General features: G+C 40.1%; 1 protein-coding gene across 1 annotated transcript in view; it reads right to left on the bottom strand.

Annotated features, from left to right (window-relative positions):
• The window catches only part of SCGN (secretagogin, EF-hand calcium binding protein), a 63994-nt gene that overhangs the window by 38426 nt on the left and 11780 nt on the right, over nt 1-13788 (bottom strand). Inside the window, exons 3-6 of the mRNA XM_006872887.1 lie at nt 12933-13025; nt 10419-10508; nt 8544-8600; nt 7933-8010 (exon numbers count right to left, since the gene is read on the bottom strand). Coding sequence (XP_006872949.1) covers nt 7933-8010; nt 8544-8600; nt 10419-10508; nt 12933-13025 — 318 coding nt within the window. The remainder of the gene's footprint in view (nt 1-7932; nt 8011-8543; nt 8601-10418; nt 10509-12932; nt 13026-13788) is intronic.

The raw sequence follows: 13788 nt of genomic DNA on the forward strand, positions 1-13788 counted from the left end.
GCAAGAAGCCTAGATCCAGGGGGTGCAGAGGAAGGTAAAATCTCCACTGAGTAGTATCCAATCTGTCTGGGTGGGACTGATGAAAAGAGATGTAGATAGCACTCATGTAGTACAATAGTGAATAATTACTGTCAGAACTGACTGTGAGGGTTGGAAATGTAAAGGTAGATGTTTTGTAGCAAAAGGAGGGGAGTGGTTGACTTTGCTGTCCAAGGGTGGAGGGCCCTGGGACCATCAAGGGAGAAGAGCGGAGTGCGGGACCCTATCCAGAGAAACAGTGATGCCAGAGATGGAGACAGAGATGATGACGTGGAGACATGGAGTGGCTGGGAACTCTAGACCCAGAGAGGGAGAGGGGCTGTGTGCTGACAACCAGGGGGCAGGCTTGCGGGGTATACCATTTGGTTGATTGATGATGCATGGAGGAGATTGTAACTGTGGTAATGTAACAATATACAATAGGATGAATGTAAAGCTAATGTTTTCCCATGTAAACTATCACATAATTCACAATAAAACATTAAAAAAAAATCTATAGTCAATTCATTGTATAGGTTTAAGTTACTTTTATCATGTAGGGAGGACTCCTTGTTTGGCACTGTAAGATAAGCACTGGACTGTGAACCACAGATCAGCAGTTCAAGCCTGCCAGCCACTCCTTGGAAACCCTAAACAGAGTAGCTATGAGTTTGAATCCACCCAAAGGTACCTAATAATAACAACATCAATCAGGGAAGACAATAAAACAGATTGGCTGAAATCTCATTAAATTCATCCAGTCTTCTCTGGTCAAACTCAGACCTTTGGGTGGAAACTCACCTTCATGCCCCTGTTTTTCCAATAACTGGTCCCTTGAAGTTTGATTGACATGAACCTGTCTCCATGGGATGATTTGGAACAAAAACTGAGTCTACTTAACCACAGAACACAGGACTAGAAAAGCCACAAGGATTTAGCAATGAAAGAGACACCAAATGACAGTCTTGGCCAAGGACAATTCCCTAGGTATTTCCTTTATAAAGTAGGACCACTTTGATTCTCCTCAGCATCTTCACAGGAGTCTAACTTTATGGATCTCAGCTCAAAGTCATAAAAAATTACACACTGCTAGATTTATAACTCAGAGCCCTGGTGTGGCGCTTGAGCGCACTGTGGGTGGTTCAAGCTCACCAGTTGTTCCTTGGAAACCCTATACAGGGTCACTATGGGTTGGAACCCACTCAACAGCACTTAACAAGATTTTCAATTCAGAACACTTGTGGCTATATGTAGCTAGCCTGAGCTTTCTTAAGATTAGATATGGTCTACCTTAAGCATTAGGGAGCTCTGGTAGCATAGTGGTTACAAGTCGAGCTGCTAATCTCATGGTCAGCAGTTCAAAACTACCAGCATCTGCAGGAGAAAGATGAGGCTCTCTGCTCCTGTAAAGATTTACAGCCTTGGTAACCCTATAACAGGGTTGCTATGAGTCAGAACCAACTCCACGGCACATAACCACCACCACCTTAAGCATTGTGCTTGCTATTTTAAAGAACTATCTATTTGGGATAAAGCTGACAACAGTTACTCAAAAAAGATAAGTTTAGAGCAGTGAGCTTATGTCAGTGAAGGTATGAGAATGGTTGTATACCTCGAAGAATGTAAAAATATCACTGGATTTTACAAGTAGAAATGATTGAATAGTTCATGTTTGTTGGGTGTATCAACAACAATAAAACTAATTTAGACATTAGGGTTGTAAAGAGAAGAGCTCTGGTGAACGAAGGCTGCTGGTCTGATGTGTGATGTGCCTGTATTGACCTTCTGAATGATCTACACGGTTCCTCCCTGCCCTTTCCTACTCCCTATAATTGTTGTTGTTGTCAAGTGCCAGCGAGTCAATTCTAACTCATAATGACCTGTATAGGGTTTCCAAGGAGCCACTGGTGGGTTTGAACCACTGACCTTACAGTTAGCAGTCCTGTGCTTATCCTACAGCACCACACCAGGAATCCCTCCTTATAATGGGGGTTTAGATTAAGTGACCTCTGGGGCTTTATAGAGAGTCCCTGGTGGTGCAAATTGCCAACACACTCAGCTGCTAAATGAAAAGTTGGCAGTTCAAATCCACCCTGAGGCACCTCACAAGAAAATCAGCCATTGAAAACCCTAGGAAGTACAGTTCTACACTGACATCACATGACGTCACCAGGAACCACAATCAGCTAGATGGCAACTGTTTGTTTCTGGAAGAAGGTAGATGCTTTGTAGAACCACAAGCCATTCTTCTCCCTCTTCAGTTGTCCTGAAACTAATCAGCATTCCGCTCTCCTCTCTAACAATTTTGTGGACCACTGTCTTGTTTCCCATTGTCTTTCATTAATTTGTCTCCTATTTGGTGTTTAAGAAGTTGTCAATTTTTAGGATTAGTTAGGGACTTAATGAGTAGAAAAATCACATTTTTCAGATCATAAATCTTGCTATGTCTGTCAGAGTGTTATCTTTTTAAAATTAAGAATCCAAGCCTCCTAACCATGTTTTGCCTCTCCTTGTTCTTCACTATGTTATGAAAATTATCTTCTTTTCTTCATCTCTCTGCGGAACATTCTCAGCCTTCTTTTGAAAGGTTTTTGGGTTTGTGTTTTGTAAAATATTTACGTATTCATACCGGATTATTATCATTGAAAACAGTTTGAAGTCTGAATTTCCACTCCACCTCTTATCATAGTTGACCAGTTAAAGTCTTAATTTTTTTTCATTTGTAAAATAAGTGTTTAAAGTTTTTATTTTATAAGGTTGTTGTAAGAATCAAATGCTATGTATGAAAGTGCTTTGCATGAAGTGAGCTCTCCTTTATTATGGTTAAAGTATTAACAGCAAATAGTATGTTGTTGCTGTTAATGTTGTTCAGTGTCTTTGAGTCCATTCCAATTCATAGCAACCCTGTATAGGGTTTCTGAGGAGTGGCTGGTGGGTTTGAGCCTCCGACCTTGTGATTAGCAGTCCAGTGCTTATCCTATAGCACCACACCAGAACTCCTAAATACTAGTATAAGAGGTAGGTATTTTTCAATGAAAAATTTAAAATACCTCAAGTACTCATTGGAGGAGAGTCTCTTGTAACAATTTAACTTGTAATTTCCTGACCACCATCATCTATCTTTTCTTGTCCTGCTTTTGCAGAAATTCAAGAATTTTTGTTTCTCTGTAATCTCCAGGGCTCCATTGCATCATCTTTTTTGAAAAATGCATTGGACGGCTGAATCTCAGAAGGAAAGATACCAATGAGGAAGACTTTTCAAAAATATTTCAATCAGGTCTCAAAGTGATATTGTTGTATTTAAGGGTGAAAGGAACAATGCAACTCTTTCGTATTAGGCAATGCTCTGTTCCAGTGATGAATACCATGGAGACTGAAAAATAGACGCCAGATTTGTGTTGTTGTTCTTAGGTGCCATCGAGTTGGTACCAACTCATAGGGACCCTATGTACAACCGAATGAACACTGCCCAGTCCTGGGCCAACCTCACAATTGTTACCACACTTGAGCCCTTTATTTGCGTAGTCACACCCAAACAGCTTCTTCAGAAGCTGGATTATCTGAAGAAGAACATGACATCAGGATTGGAGAAAGTCTCCTTAACAACCTGAAGTATGCAGATGATACAATCTTGCTTGCTGAAAGTGAAGAGAACTTAAAACATTTACTGATAAAGATCAAAGACCACAGCCTTCAGCATGGTTTGTACCTCAATGTAAATAAAACAAAAATCCTCACAAAGGAACCAATAAATAACATCATAATAGAGAAAACATTTAAGTTGTCAAAGACTTCATTTTGCTTGGATCCACTTTCAACACTCATGGAAACAGCAGTCAAGAAATCAAATGACATATTGCATTAAGTAAATCTGCTGCACAAGACTTCTTTAAAGTGTTCAAGAGCAAAGATGTCAGTTTAAAGTCTAAGGTTCGCCTGACCCAAGCCATGGTATTTTCAGTAACCTTGTATGTATGTGAAAGCTGGACATTGAATAAGGAAGACTGTAGAAGAAATGATGCCTTTGAGTTATGGTGTTGGAGAAGAATATTGAAAGTACCATGGACTGCCAAAAGAACCAACAAATCTGTGTTGGAAGAAGCACAACCGGAATGCTCCTTAGAAGCCATAATAGCAAGACTTCATCTCTCATACTTCAGATGTTATTGGATGTGACCAGTCCCTGGAGAAGGACACCATACTTGGTAAAGTGGCAGGTCAGCAAGAAAAGGAAGACCCTCCCCCCCCCAGATGGACTGGCACAGTGGCAGCAGCAATGGGCTCAAGCATAACAACAATTGTGAGGATGGCACAGAACTGGGCAGTTGTTCATGGGGTCTCTATGAGTCGGAACTGACTGGTGGCACCTAATGATACCACCTAATTATTTGGTGGTAGTTAGAAGACCATGGCTAGAAAGGCCATATAAGAGTGATACATCACATTTTATGCTACCAGCGTTCAGTACGAGTTTAGTGAATATTTATAGAGTGAATTAAATGAATGACTGTAGTAAGTATTAAGACAGTGACATATACAAAGGCCTCAGAAACCCTATACAGGGTCACTGTGAGTTGGAATCCACTCGATAGCACTTAATAACAACAAATAGGGGCACCTAGAAGGGGTATTTGGATTCACTATTGAGAAGGTTATAGAAGTTTTAGAGAGAGATGATGTCTTAACCAACATGAAGAATGAACCAGGTGAAGAAAAACAGGAGGTAAAAAAACAGCCAAACTGTGTTAAGAAGACAGAAATCAGTAGCTCAATATTGTTTACTGGAGGTGGATAATGAGCTTCAGAGTCACAGATATTTAGGGAAATAAAGAAACATACTGGAAATACTAAATAAAAATATTTCATTTTGTACAACATGTTTTCTAAGTTAATAAAATCAAGACAATGATTGGCAGAATTAGCATTCTATTAAATTATTGTTTTAAATGCTCAACTAGAAAAGCAACTTCTTTGTTATTCTGTCCCTGACACAGTTCCAATCCTATTTCCTTTTTCATGTTATTTACCTCACTAGAGGGTTTCACTCGAACTTAAATCAAAAGGAACCCAGAGTTTGCCCTGTAGCTGAGAGACTGCTTCCTGTTTCTACGGGATTTCCCATTTCACTCTTTAGTGCTGAGCACATATTTACTCAGGATTTCAAACATCATTCTGCATGCAATTAAAACAGATTAACAGAGTAAGAAGCCAAATGATTTCCTTTATCGAGATCCTGTCCTGGGATTTGATTCTCTCCTTGGCATCTGCTTCCCTCCTATCTAGGCCATTTACAAGTTACCATGGTCAACATCACTTTCTTTCCTCCCTGGCCAGATTTCCCTTGATTGGGGGCAGGGTGCAGAGTGCTCAGAGTCCACAGGAAAGCAAGGAGAGCTCAGCTTCAAGTTTAACTGGTGCCTTTGTCCAGATAGCAAAACCTTTCTTGGTTATTTGATCTTTCCCATGAGTTTAAAAATTCAAGTTGGGGCTGACCTTGTCCAAGTCACTTACCCATTCTGAGCCTCAATCATCAGAAGTATAAAATAGCCTGAACAATGCCAACACTGTAGAGAAGTTGTTATAAATCATTTTCAGCATTTGGAAAACACTTATTACAGGTCTAAATGGATCAACCTAGTATTATACATTTTATCAGGAATTTATAGTTTCTTTGCAGTGATATAGGTCTCTTCATTGCTGTTGTTGTTATTAAATGCCATCAAATTGGTTCCAAGTCAGCAACCCTGTGTAGGGTTTCAGAGGAACAGCCAATGGGTTTGAACCACCAACTTAGTGGTTAGATCTCTAAGTGGCAAAAATGGTTGTGCTTGACTACTAACCTATAGGTTGGCAGTTTGAACCCACCCAGCACTACCACAGAAGAAAGGTCTGGCAATCTGCTTCTACTCCGATTATCATTGTTAGCGTCCATTGAATCAGCTCTAATGCATAGTGACTTTACAGATAACAGAACAAACAAAATGTCGCCCAGTCATGAACCATCTTCATGATGAATCCATTGCTTTGACTGGCATGTGTCAGTCATCTCCCTGAGGACTTCCCTCATTGCTGACCCTCTCTACCAATCATGATGTCCTGGTCTACAGATGGAGCTTTCCTTAAAATGTGTTGACACCCAGTGGAGCAGTTCCGCCCTGTAACATGTGGCGTCACCATGAGTCACAATTGATGGCAACATGTTTGGTTTGTTTGTGTTTGTCATGGTGATACGCATCCCCACCTGTTTAAAACTATTTGCCGTAGGGAACCTTAACATGCCCCTGTTTAAAACTATTTCTATAATCAATGTAACAATCCATTAAGAAATGAACCTTTACCAGCAAACTCTTGGTCCATAAGTTAAAACACCTGTAGAATTTGATGAGCATGAGACACACACCTGAGGCTTGGGGGTTGGGTGGTTTTGGGTGGGGAGTAAGGAAAGGAAAAGTAGAGGAACTAAATTTAATACATTATTGACAAGTACTTGGAGAAAGGCATGAAGGTAGACACTGAAACAAGAGAAGGAGTTCACCTCAAGCACCATCTCTCCTATACCATCACTTTCCAGGGAGCTGGGACACTGAAACAGTATCAAGTGTTATTGAAGATGTGGCTTCCACAAGAGAAAATGAAATAATAACAAGAACCCCAGCAGCCATTACAATGAGAACTAGCATGTCTTGACCACTGATGGTGTTCTGGACACTATTCAGAGTCTATCAACTCACATTGTCTCCTCACAATAATTAAGAGTGTTTTGGTCAGCAATTCGAAACTACCAGCTGCTCCTCGGGAGAAAGATGAGGCTTTCTGCTCCTGTAAAGATTTACAGCCTTGGAAACCCAGTTCAGGGTCACTATGGGTCAGAACTGACTCAATGGCACTTAACAACAACAACAACAATCCCCATTAGGAGTCCTGGTGTGGCACTGTGGGTTAATGTGCTGGACTGCAAAGTCGTTTTGAACTGCAAGGTCAGTGGCTCAAGCTCACCAGCCGCTCCTCAGAAACCCTATACAGGGTCGCTATGGATCAGAACTGACTCGATGACACTTAACAACAACAACAATCCCCATTTTAGAAGTCCCCAGGTTTTACAAATTGTGAAATAGTTGACTACTAACTGAAAAGTTGGCAGTTCAAAGCTACCCGAGGTGCCTGAGAAGACAGGCTTGGAGATCTGGCTCTGAAGTGTCACAAACTTGAAACCACCGTGGACCAATTCTACTCTGCACACATGGGGTCGCCATGAGTCAGAATTGACTCAATGACAACTAACAACAATGTAATTCTCATGTTGGAGTCCCTTGGTGGTGCCAACAGTTAACATGGCTGGCATCTGTTAACTGAAAGGTTGAAGATTCAGGTCCATCCAGAGGCTTTGCTAACCATTGATAGCTCTGTGGAGCACAGTTCTCCTCTGACACACATGGGGTTGCCATCAGCTGGAATTTACTGCATCTCATCTTTTTTAGATACGAAAGAAATAAATCTGAGAGGCATGACAATTTCCCAAGATCTTAGCTAGTAAGTGGTGGAAGTGGAGCACACATGCAAGCACTCCTCATCTGACTCTCAACTACACTAAATTAGCATGCTAAATGAGTAGAGCCATCCATTGTTTGACCATGATTGCTTACTTGCTTCTATAACATTGGGTTCTGGTGTCTGTTAACCTTATGTTGACTGGAGTTTCCAGGTCTCCTCAAATAACTTCCTCTCCCCGATGCATGCAGTCTAGTCTCAAGGGAGAAACAAAAGCAGCTACATTTTAGCCAATTTTTCTACAATTGAGTTTTTTCATGCAGTTCACTTAGTCTGCAAATATTTCTTGTGCACCTACTTTGTGCCAGGCTCCATTTCTGGGCCCTGGGAAGACCATGAAGAAGTTGCAGTGACTCAGCTACTTACCATAGTGCCAGTGTATTCATCCAACTTAGCCTCTGAAATGGGCTTTCTGTGATGCAGGAAGAGGTCTCTGAGGAAGCTCTGTGGCAACAAGAAGAGAGTTACAGTTTATAAAATGAGCAAATAAGCTAAAGCTCTCAATTCTTTTAAGAATTGTGGTTCATTTGTTTTCAAGATGATGTAAAAAGCTTTTGTTGACATTAAGTGCCATCGAGTCAGTTCTGACTCATAGTGACTATAAGATTTCTAAGGAGCGACTGGTGGGTTTGAACAGCCAATTAGGAATCCAGTGCTTATTCTACAGCGCCACACCAGAACTTTTAGCAAGCAGTAAATCCATAACTGAAGGACTATTTGAAGGGAACTCAAGAACCCAGAAAACAACTCGAGGCATGAAAATACATCACAAATCCTCAACCATGTCCCTTTTCCAGAAAAAACTATCATTTTCACTTTCTAACACTTCTTAAAATATGAATGCTTTAAAAAAAGGAAAAACTTCTAGCCCATGTTTCTTGGGCCAGCAGAAATCCAACTCATCATACACACATATATCCAATTCCCAGTGATGAAAAACCCATCTTCATTCAACAGCAGTTCCCAGCAGCACTTACTCGAAGCTCAGCAGCTGATATAAAGCCACTGCTGTCGGCATCATATTTGCGCCAAATCTGAAATACACAAGAACCATGAATCCATTCATCCTCAAATAATTTAGGACAAAACATTTAGGAAAATTATAATCTCTAAAAACTTCTCCCCCAGAGAGAATAGTCCCTCATTACATCTATTTCTTTTCCATCATTTTTCTGTTATATATGACAAAACTGAATTGAGGGTCATATTGTTAGAACTCTGGATGGTCTATTTGTATTTTCTATTCAAAATTTTCTGTTAACATTTTGAGATAGAATTAAAACTACTTTGAAAATAACTGTTAAATAATAATAATCTTACAAAAAACTGAACATACAAAAAGCACAAAGAAAATAAAATCACTTGAAATCCTGCCACTTTAAAAAAAAACTATTTTTTCTTGTATGCATTTACTTACTGTCTTGTATATTTGAGGGTAGAATTTTCAGGGGAATATTTGCATATAACAGTGCATATATAGTTCTGTTGTTTCACAATGAATTCTATTTACTCTGATCTTTTGTGATACGCAGCGTTCCATGGTGGGATTTCTCTGATAAATCTCCAGCACCTACAACAATGTCTGGCATATTGCAGATGCTCATAATATTTGTGGAATGAAAAGATCATATAAATGTATCATCATTTACTTAATTTTTCCTTTATTGTTCGACAATTGTGTCGTTTTCACTTTCAACTAACAGTGCAACATTTAATGAAAATTATACAGAAAAGTTGTGTCTATATCTCTGGTGATGTCCTTTTAATGCCTGGAAAAATAAAAATACTTAGTCAAAGGGTTAAGTTTTTTATATTTGTTTAAATTAGCACTTTGTATAATGAAAGGCTAAAAGATCTTGATACATTTTTGCACAGTTGCTTCCCAGAAAAATTATTCCAGTGCCCAACCTACCAACAGAGCATGGCTGACAGTCTGCATTGCTTCCTTGCCAACTCAGCCTGTTTGTGTTAAATCTCTGAAAATCTTTAACACTTCAGTAAAGTGAGGTGTTTAAATTTTCATTTTTGTTGTTGTTGTTGTTATCAGCATATATTATTGCCCATTCAAATTTCTCCTGTGAATTTTCTTGTATGCATTTTGCCCAATTTTACATAACCTCCATTGGGCCAGGGGGTACATTTGTTGTTGTTGTTGTTAAGTGCCATCAAGTTGCTTCTGACTCATAGTGACCCTGGATAGGATTTCCTAGGAGCAGCTGGTGGGTTTGAACGGTTGACTTTGTGGTTCACTGTCCAGTGCTGACCCTACAATACCACACCAGGAGGTACATCATTGTTGTTAAGTGCCATCGAGTGATCCTGTATAGGGTTTCTGAGAAGTGGCTGGTGAGCTTTATCACCAAACTTGTGGTTCAAACTGAACTTATTATAGTCCAGTGCTGAGGCTTACATCAGAGTGTAGTGTCCTTTGGCATTTTTCAGCAGCCCTAAAAGATCTGTCTTGACTGGAAGAACTGTGTGCTGAGCATGTCTGATTCTGCATTGTAATCTGTCAATTCCCTAATATACTCCGTAACTGTGAGTATGGTATCTGAGTTCTGTGTGGCCATAGCAATGAATTATTGAACTGCTGAGTAGAAAGTGCTGTGGAAGGGACAGTTGGTGTCATATTGGGCACTGTCTAAACCAGGACATTCTCTAAAACTTAGACAAAATGTCTAGTATCTCTGAGAAGGCAGTAAGATATGGAGCCAAAAGTCCTGGCTTATCACTGAGGGCATCTTCCCTTGGTTTTAGGGGCTTAGCGAAATGGGTGGCAGACATAGGGGGTGGCTAATGTCCTGGCCTTATCTCAACCTTCTCCACCTACAGAGACATAACCAAACACTTACCTGCATAAACTCCACGCTGCTGTCCAAGGGAGTTTCCCGGCGAAAGAGCAGAAGAAATGTTTCATCCTCAGATAAGAACATGCTGGCAAGCTAAAGAAATAAAAAGAAATAGCACTCTCTAATTCTGACTTGTTGTTAAGTGCCCTTGAGTTGGTTCCAACTCATACAGATCCAGTATAGAGTTTCCAAGGAACAACTGTTGGATTTGGACTGCCAGCTTTTTGGTTATAAGTCCAGTGCTTATTCTACAGAACCACACCAGGACTAGAGTCCAACTAAGGAATGCTCCATGGATCAGAATGGACTCAGCGGCAATGTGTATGGTTTTGTTTTTTCCATGGATGAAAGCCATGGTGGGACATCCAGTGCATAAAGGCTAGGATCTCAGAATGAAGACTCCAGCTTGCTGTTCTTCATCCTTCATTACCATTCTTTGATTCATTGAGTCTTCTCCAAATTATTGCACCCTTAGTAAATATGCAGCATCATGGATATCTGCCTTCTATGAGCATATCATCTAAAATAATAATTCTATTAAGCACTTACTGCATTTCATGGATAGATCTTTCCAACCTCCTCTGGGATCTGATACTAAAATTTAACCTCATTTACTGTCAGTTATTTCCTTATGTCTAGGTTCAATTTGAGACAGACATTGTGCAAAGAGACAATTGTTGCATCAAATAACTGCAAGGTCTACCATTTCGCACTTCCTCAATTATAAAACAGGCATAAATACTGATTGATAAACCCAAAAAATGATGGAAAGTTGTGTACTTCTTGTTATTAGACAGATCAAAAAGAAGAGGTGGTTACTTCAAAAATATTGAATCACCTCTTCTTTTTAGTCTGCTGTTCAGCATCATTGACTAATGAGCAGGAGGCAATCCTAGACATCACATTGGAATGAGGGCAGGTTTTGGAAATGCCTGAGAAAGAATTCAGGAAAATGATATTGAGATGCATCCAAATACTTCACAGAGAGTTTGATAAAAATAAGGAAGAAGGCAGAAAAGCACTAAAGGAACAATCAAATAAGATAGATACAGCATTGGAAACTATTCAAAACATGCAAAAAGAGGTCCAAATGATTAATAATAAAATATCCAAAATGGACAATACTCTGAAAGGGCAAAGGAGTAGAACTGAAGAGATGGAATCCAGCACTAGCGAGCTGGAAGACAAATCTCTCAATACTGCTAAAATAGAAAAGCAAGCAGAAAAAAGGATTTAAAAAATCTAAAGAAAGTCTAAGATTCATGTTGGAATAACATGAAGAGGAATAACTTGGCATTCCAGAACAGGAAGAATCACACAAGTCCACAAAGGAAATAGTTGAAAAGCAGCTGGATGAAAATTTCCCTCACATACTGAAAAATGAAAAGGTAAGCCTTCACAAGCCTTCACTGACAGACGTGGTAGCTGTACATGAAGTTTACTAGCTGTATATATGAGTGATAGTTACAGTTTTCTGTCGACTGGGCCAGGATTCTCAGTGTTTGACACTTAGGCCGCAATAGTCCCCCATGATGAGATCAGCTATGAGCAGCTAATCAATGGAAAAGATGTTTTCTCAAGAGTATGACCTGCTCCCAATACACTGAACACCCAGGCAAAGCTTGCTTGCTTTTTGCTGGGTATGGATTCTGTATCTGACTCATCAACTGACCTCCAGTTCTTTGTACTTGAGCCAGTGGCTTGCTTTATTGCTTAATAATATTGGGAGTCATCAGCAGTCGGCCATCTTACCTGCCCAACCTGCCTGCCTGCCTGCCATCTGACCTGCTGATCTTGGTTCATCAGCCCTGCAGCAACATGAGTCAGGAGCCTCCAGCCTGACAGCTGACCCAGGGACTTGCCCATCTTTACACTGTTGAGCCATTTCCTTGATATAAACCTCTCTTTATACATACATATATAAGCTTCACTGGAATCCTGGTGTGGCACCGTCAGATAAGCACTAGATCACAAGGTCCATTTGAATCTCAATTTTGGTGGTTCAAACTCACCAGTCATTCCTCAGAAACCCTATACGGAGTCACTGTGGGTTAGAACTGACTCAACGGCACTTAACAATAACAACAAGCTTCGCTGGTTTTGGTTCTATGGTGAACAACATTGTTGTTATGAAGTGTTGTTGAGTAGGTTCCAACTTATAGAGATCCTGCATAGGATTTCTGAGGAGCAGTTGATGGGTGTGAAGTGCTAACCTTGTGGTTCTAAGGTCACAGCAGGAGTCCAGAGAACAATATAATACCTAGCCCTGGTGTGGTGCTGCAGGCTAATGCGCTGGACTACAAAGTCAGTTTGAACCACAAGGTCGGCTGTTCAAGTTCACCAGCCACTCCTTGGAATTGACTCCATGTCACTTACTAACAATAACAACAAAGAGAATATATGTTACAATAAACACGCTACCTTAAAGGATATTCTAATTTCCCAATCAAAATGTAATGTTTTCATTATCTTTCTGAGGAAATTACAGTCCAAGAAAGGTATAGTCATGCAAAGTACCTCTTTCATCTGTATAAGACCATCTTTAGAGACATCATGGGTAGTCATAAACTGCTGTTTTACTTTCTGTAGATTTTCTTCCATGATGGCATCCTGCAATGGGCCGAATAAAACCACATTAAAGCCACTTGTAGTTCAGAAATGAAAGAGCCCTGGTAGCATAGTGGGTTACAAGTTGGGCTGCTAACCACAAGGTCAGTGGTTCCAATCTCTACCAGCTGCTTCTCAGTAGAAAGATGAGGCTTTCTGCTCCCATAAAGATTTGCAGCCTCCAAAACTCTATATAGGGTCTCTGTAAGTCAGAACCAACACCGTGGCTCACAACCACAACCACCATTCCAAAATTGAAGTTTGTTTTTGTTGTTAAGTGCCATAGAGTGAGTTACAACTCATAGTGACCCTGTATAGGGTTCCAGAGGTGCGGTTGGTGAGTTTGAACCACCAACCTTCTGGTTAGCAGTGCAGTGTTTATCCTACAATGCTACACCAGGACTCCAAAATGAAGTTTGGATAGCAAATATTCTGAGCACACAGGCTAATAATTATGCTATTCTAACCTGGAAAACAGGTCCCTTAATATACCCTGTTGGGAAAGAAGAAGTGGTGATGGAGATTTATTGAGCAAATAATTAATAATCAGAATTCTGAACAGGCAAGAGTTACAGATACAAGTTTCTAAACTATGAATGGAGAGAAGCTTAGAGACCAAAGTGCTGAAATAATGAATTTGAAGATTTTAATATAGTTGGTTGTAACAAGACTGTGTTGCAATTGACATACAGATTTTTGTCCCAAGAATCAGAGATTTCATGTTATTGATGAGTGAATGATGCTGCTCTTCTATAAAACCTCAGGT

The sequence above is a fragment of the Chrysochloris asiatica genome, unplaced genomic scaffold (genome assembly GCF_000296735.1).
Source record: "Chrysochloris asiatica unplaced genomic scaffold, ChrAsi1.0 scaffold00213, whole genome shotgun sequence".
Classification (NCBI taxonomy): Eukaryota; Metazoa; Chordata; class Mammalia; order Afrosoricida; family Chrysochloridae; genus Chrysochloris; species Chrysochloris asiatica.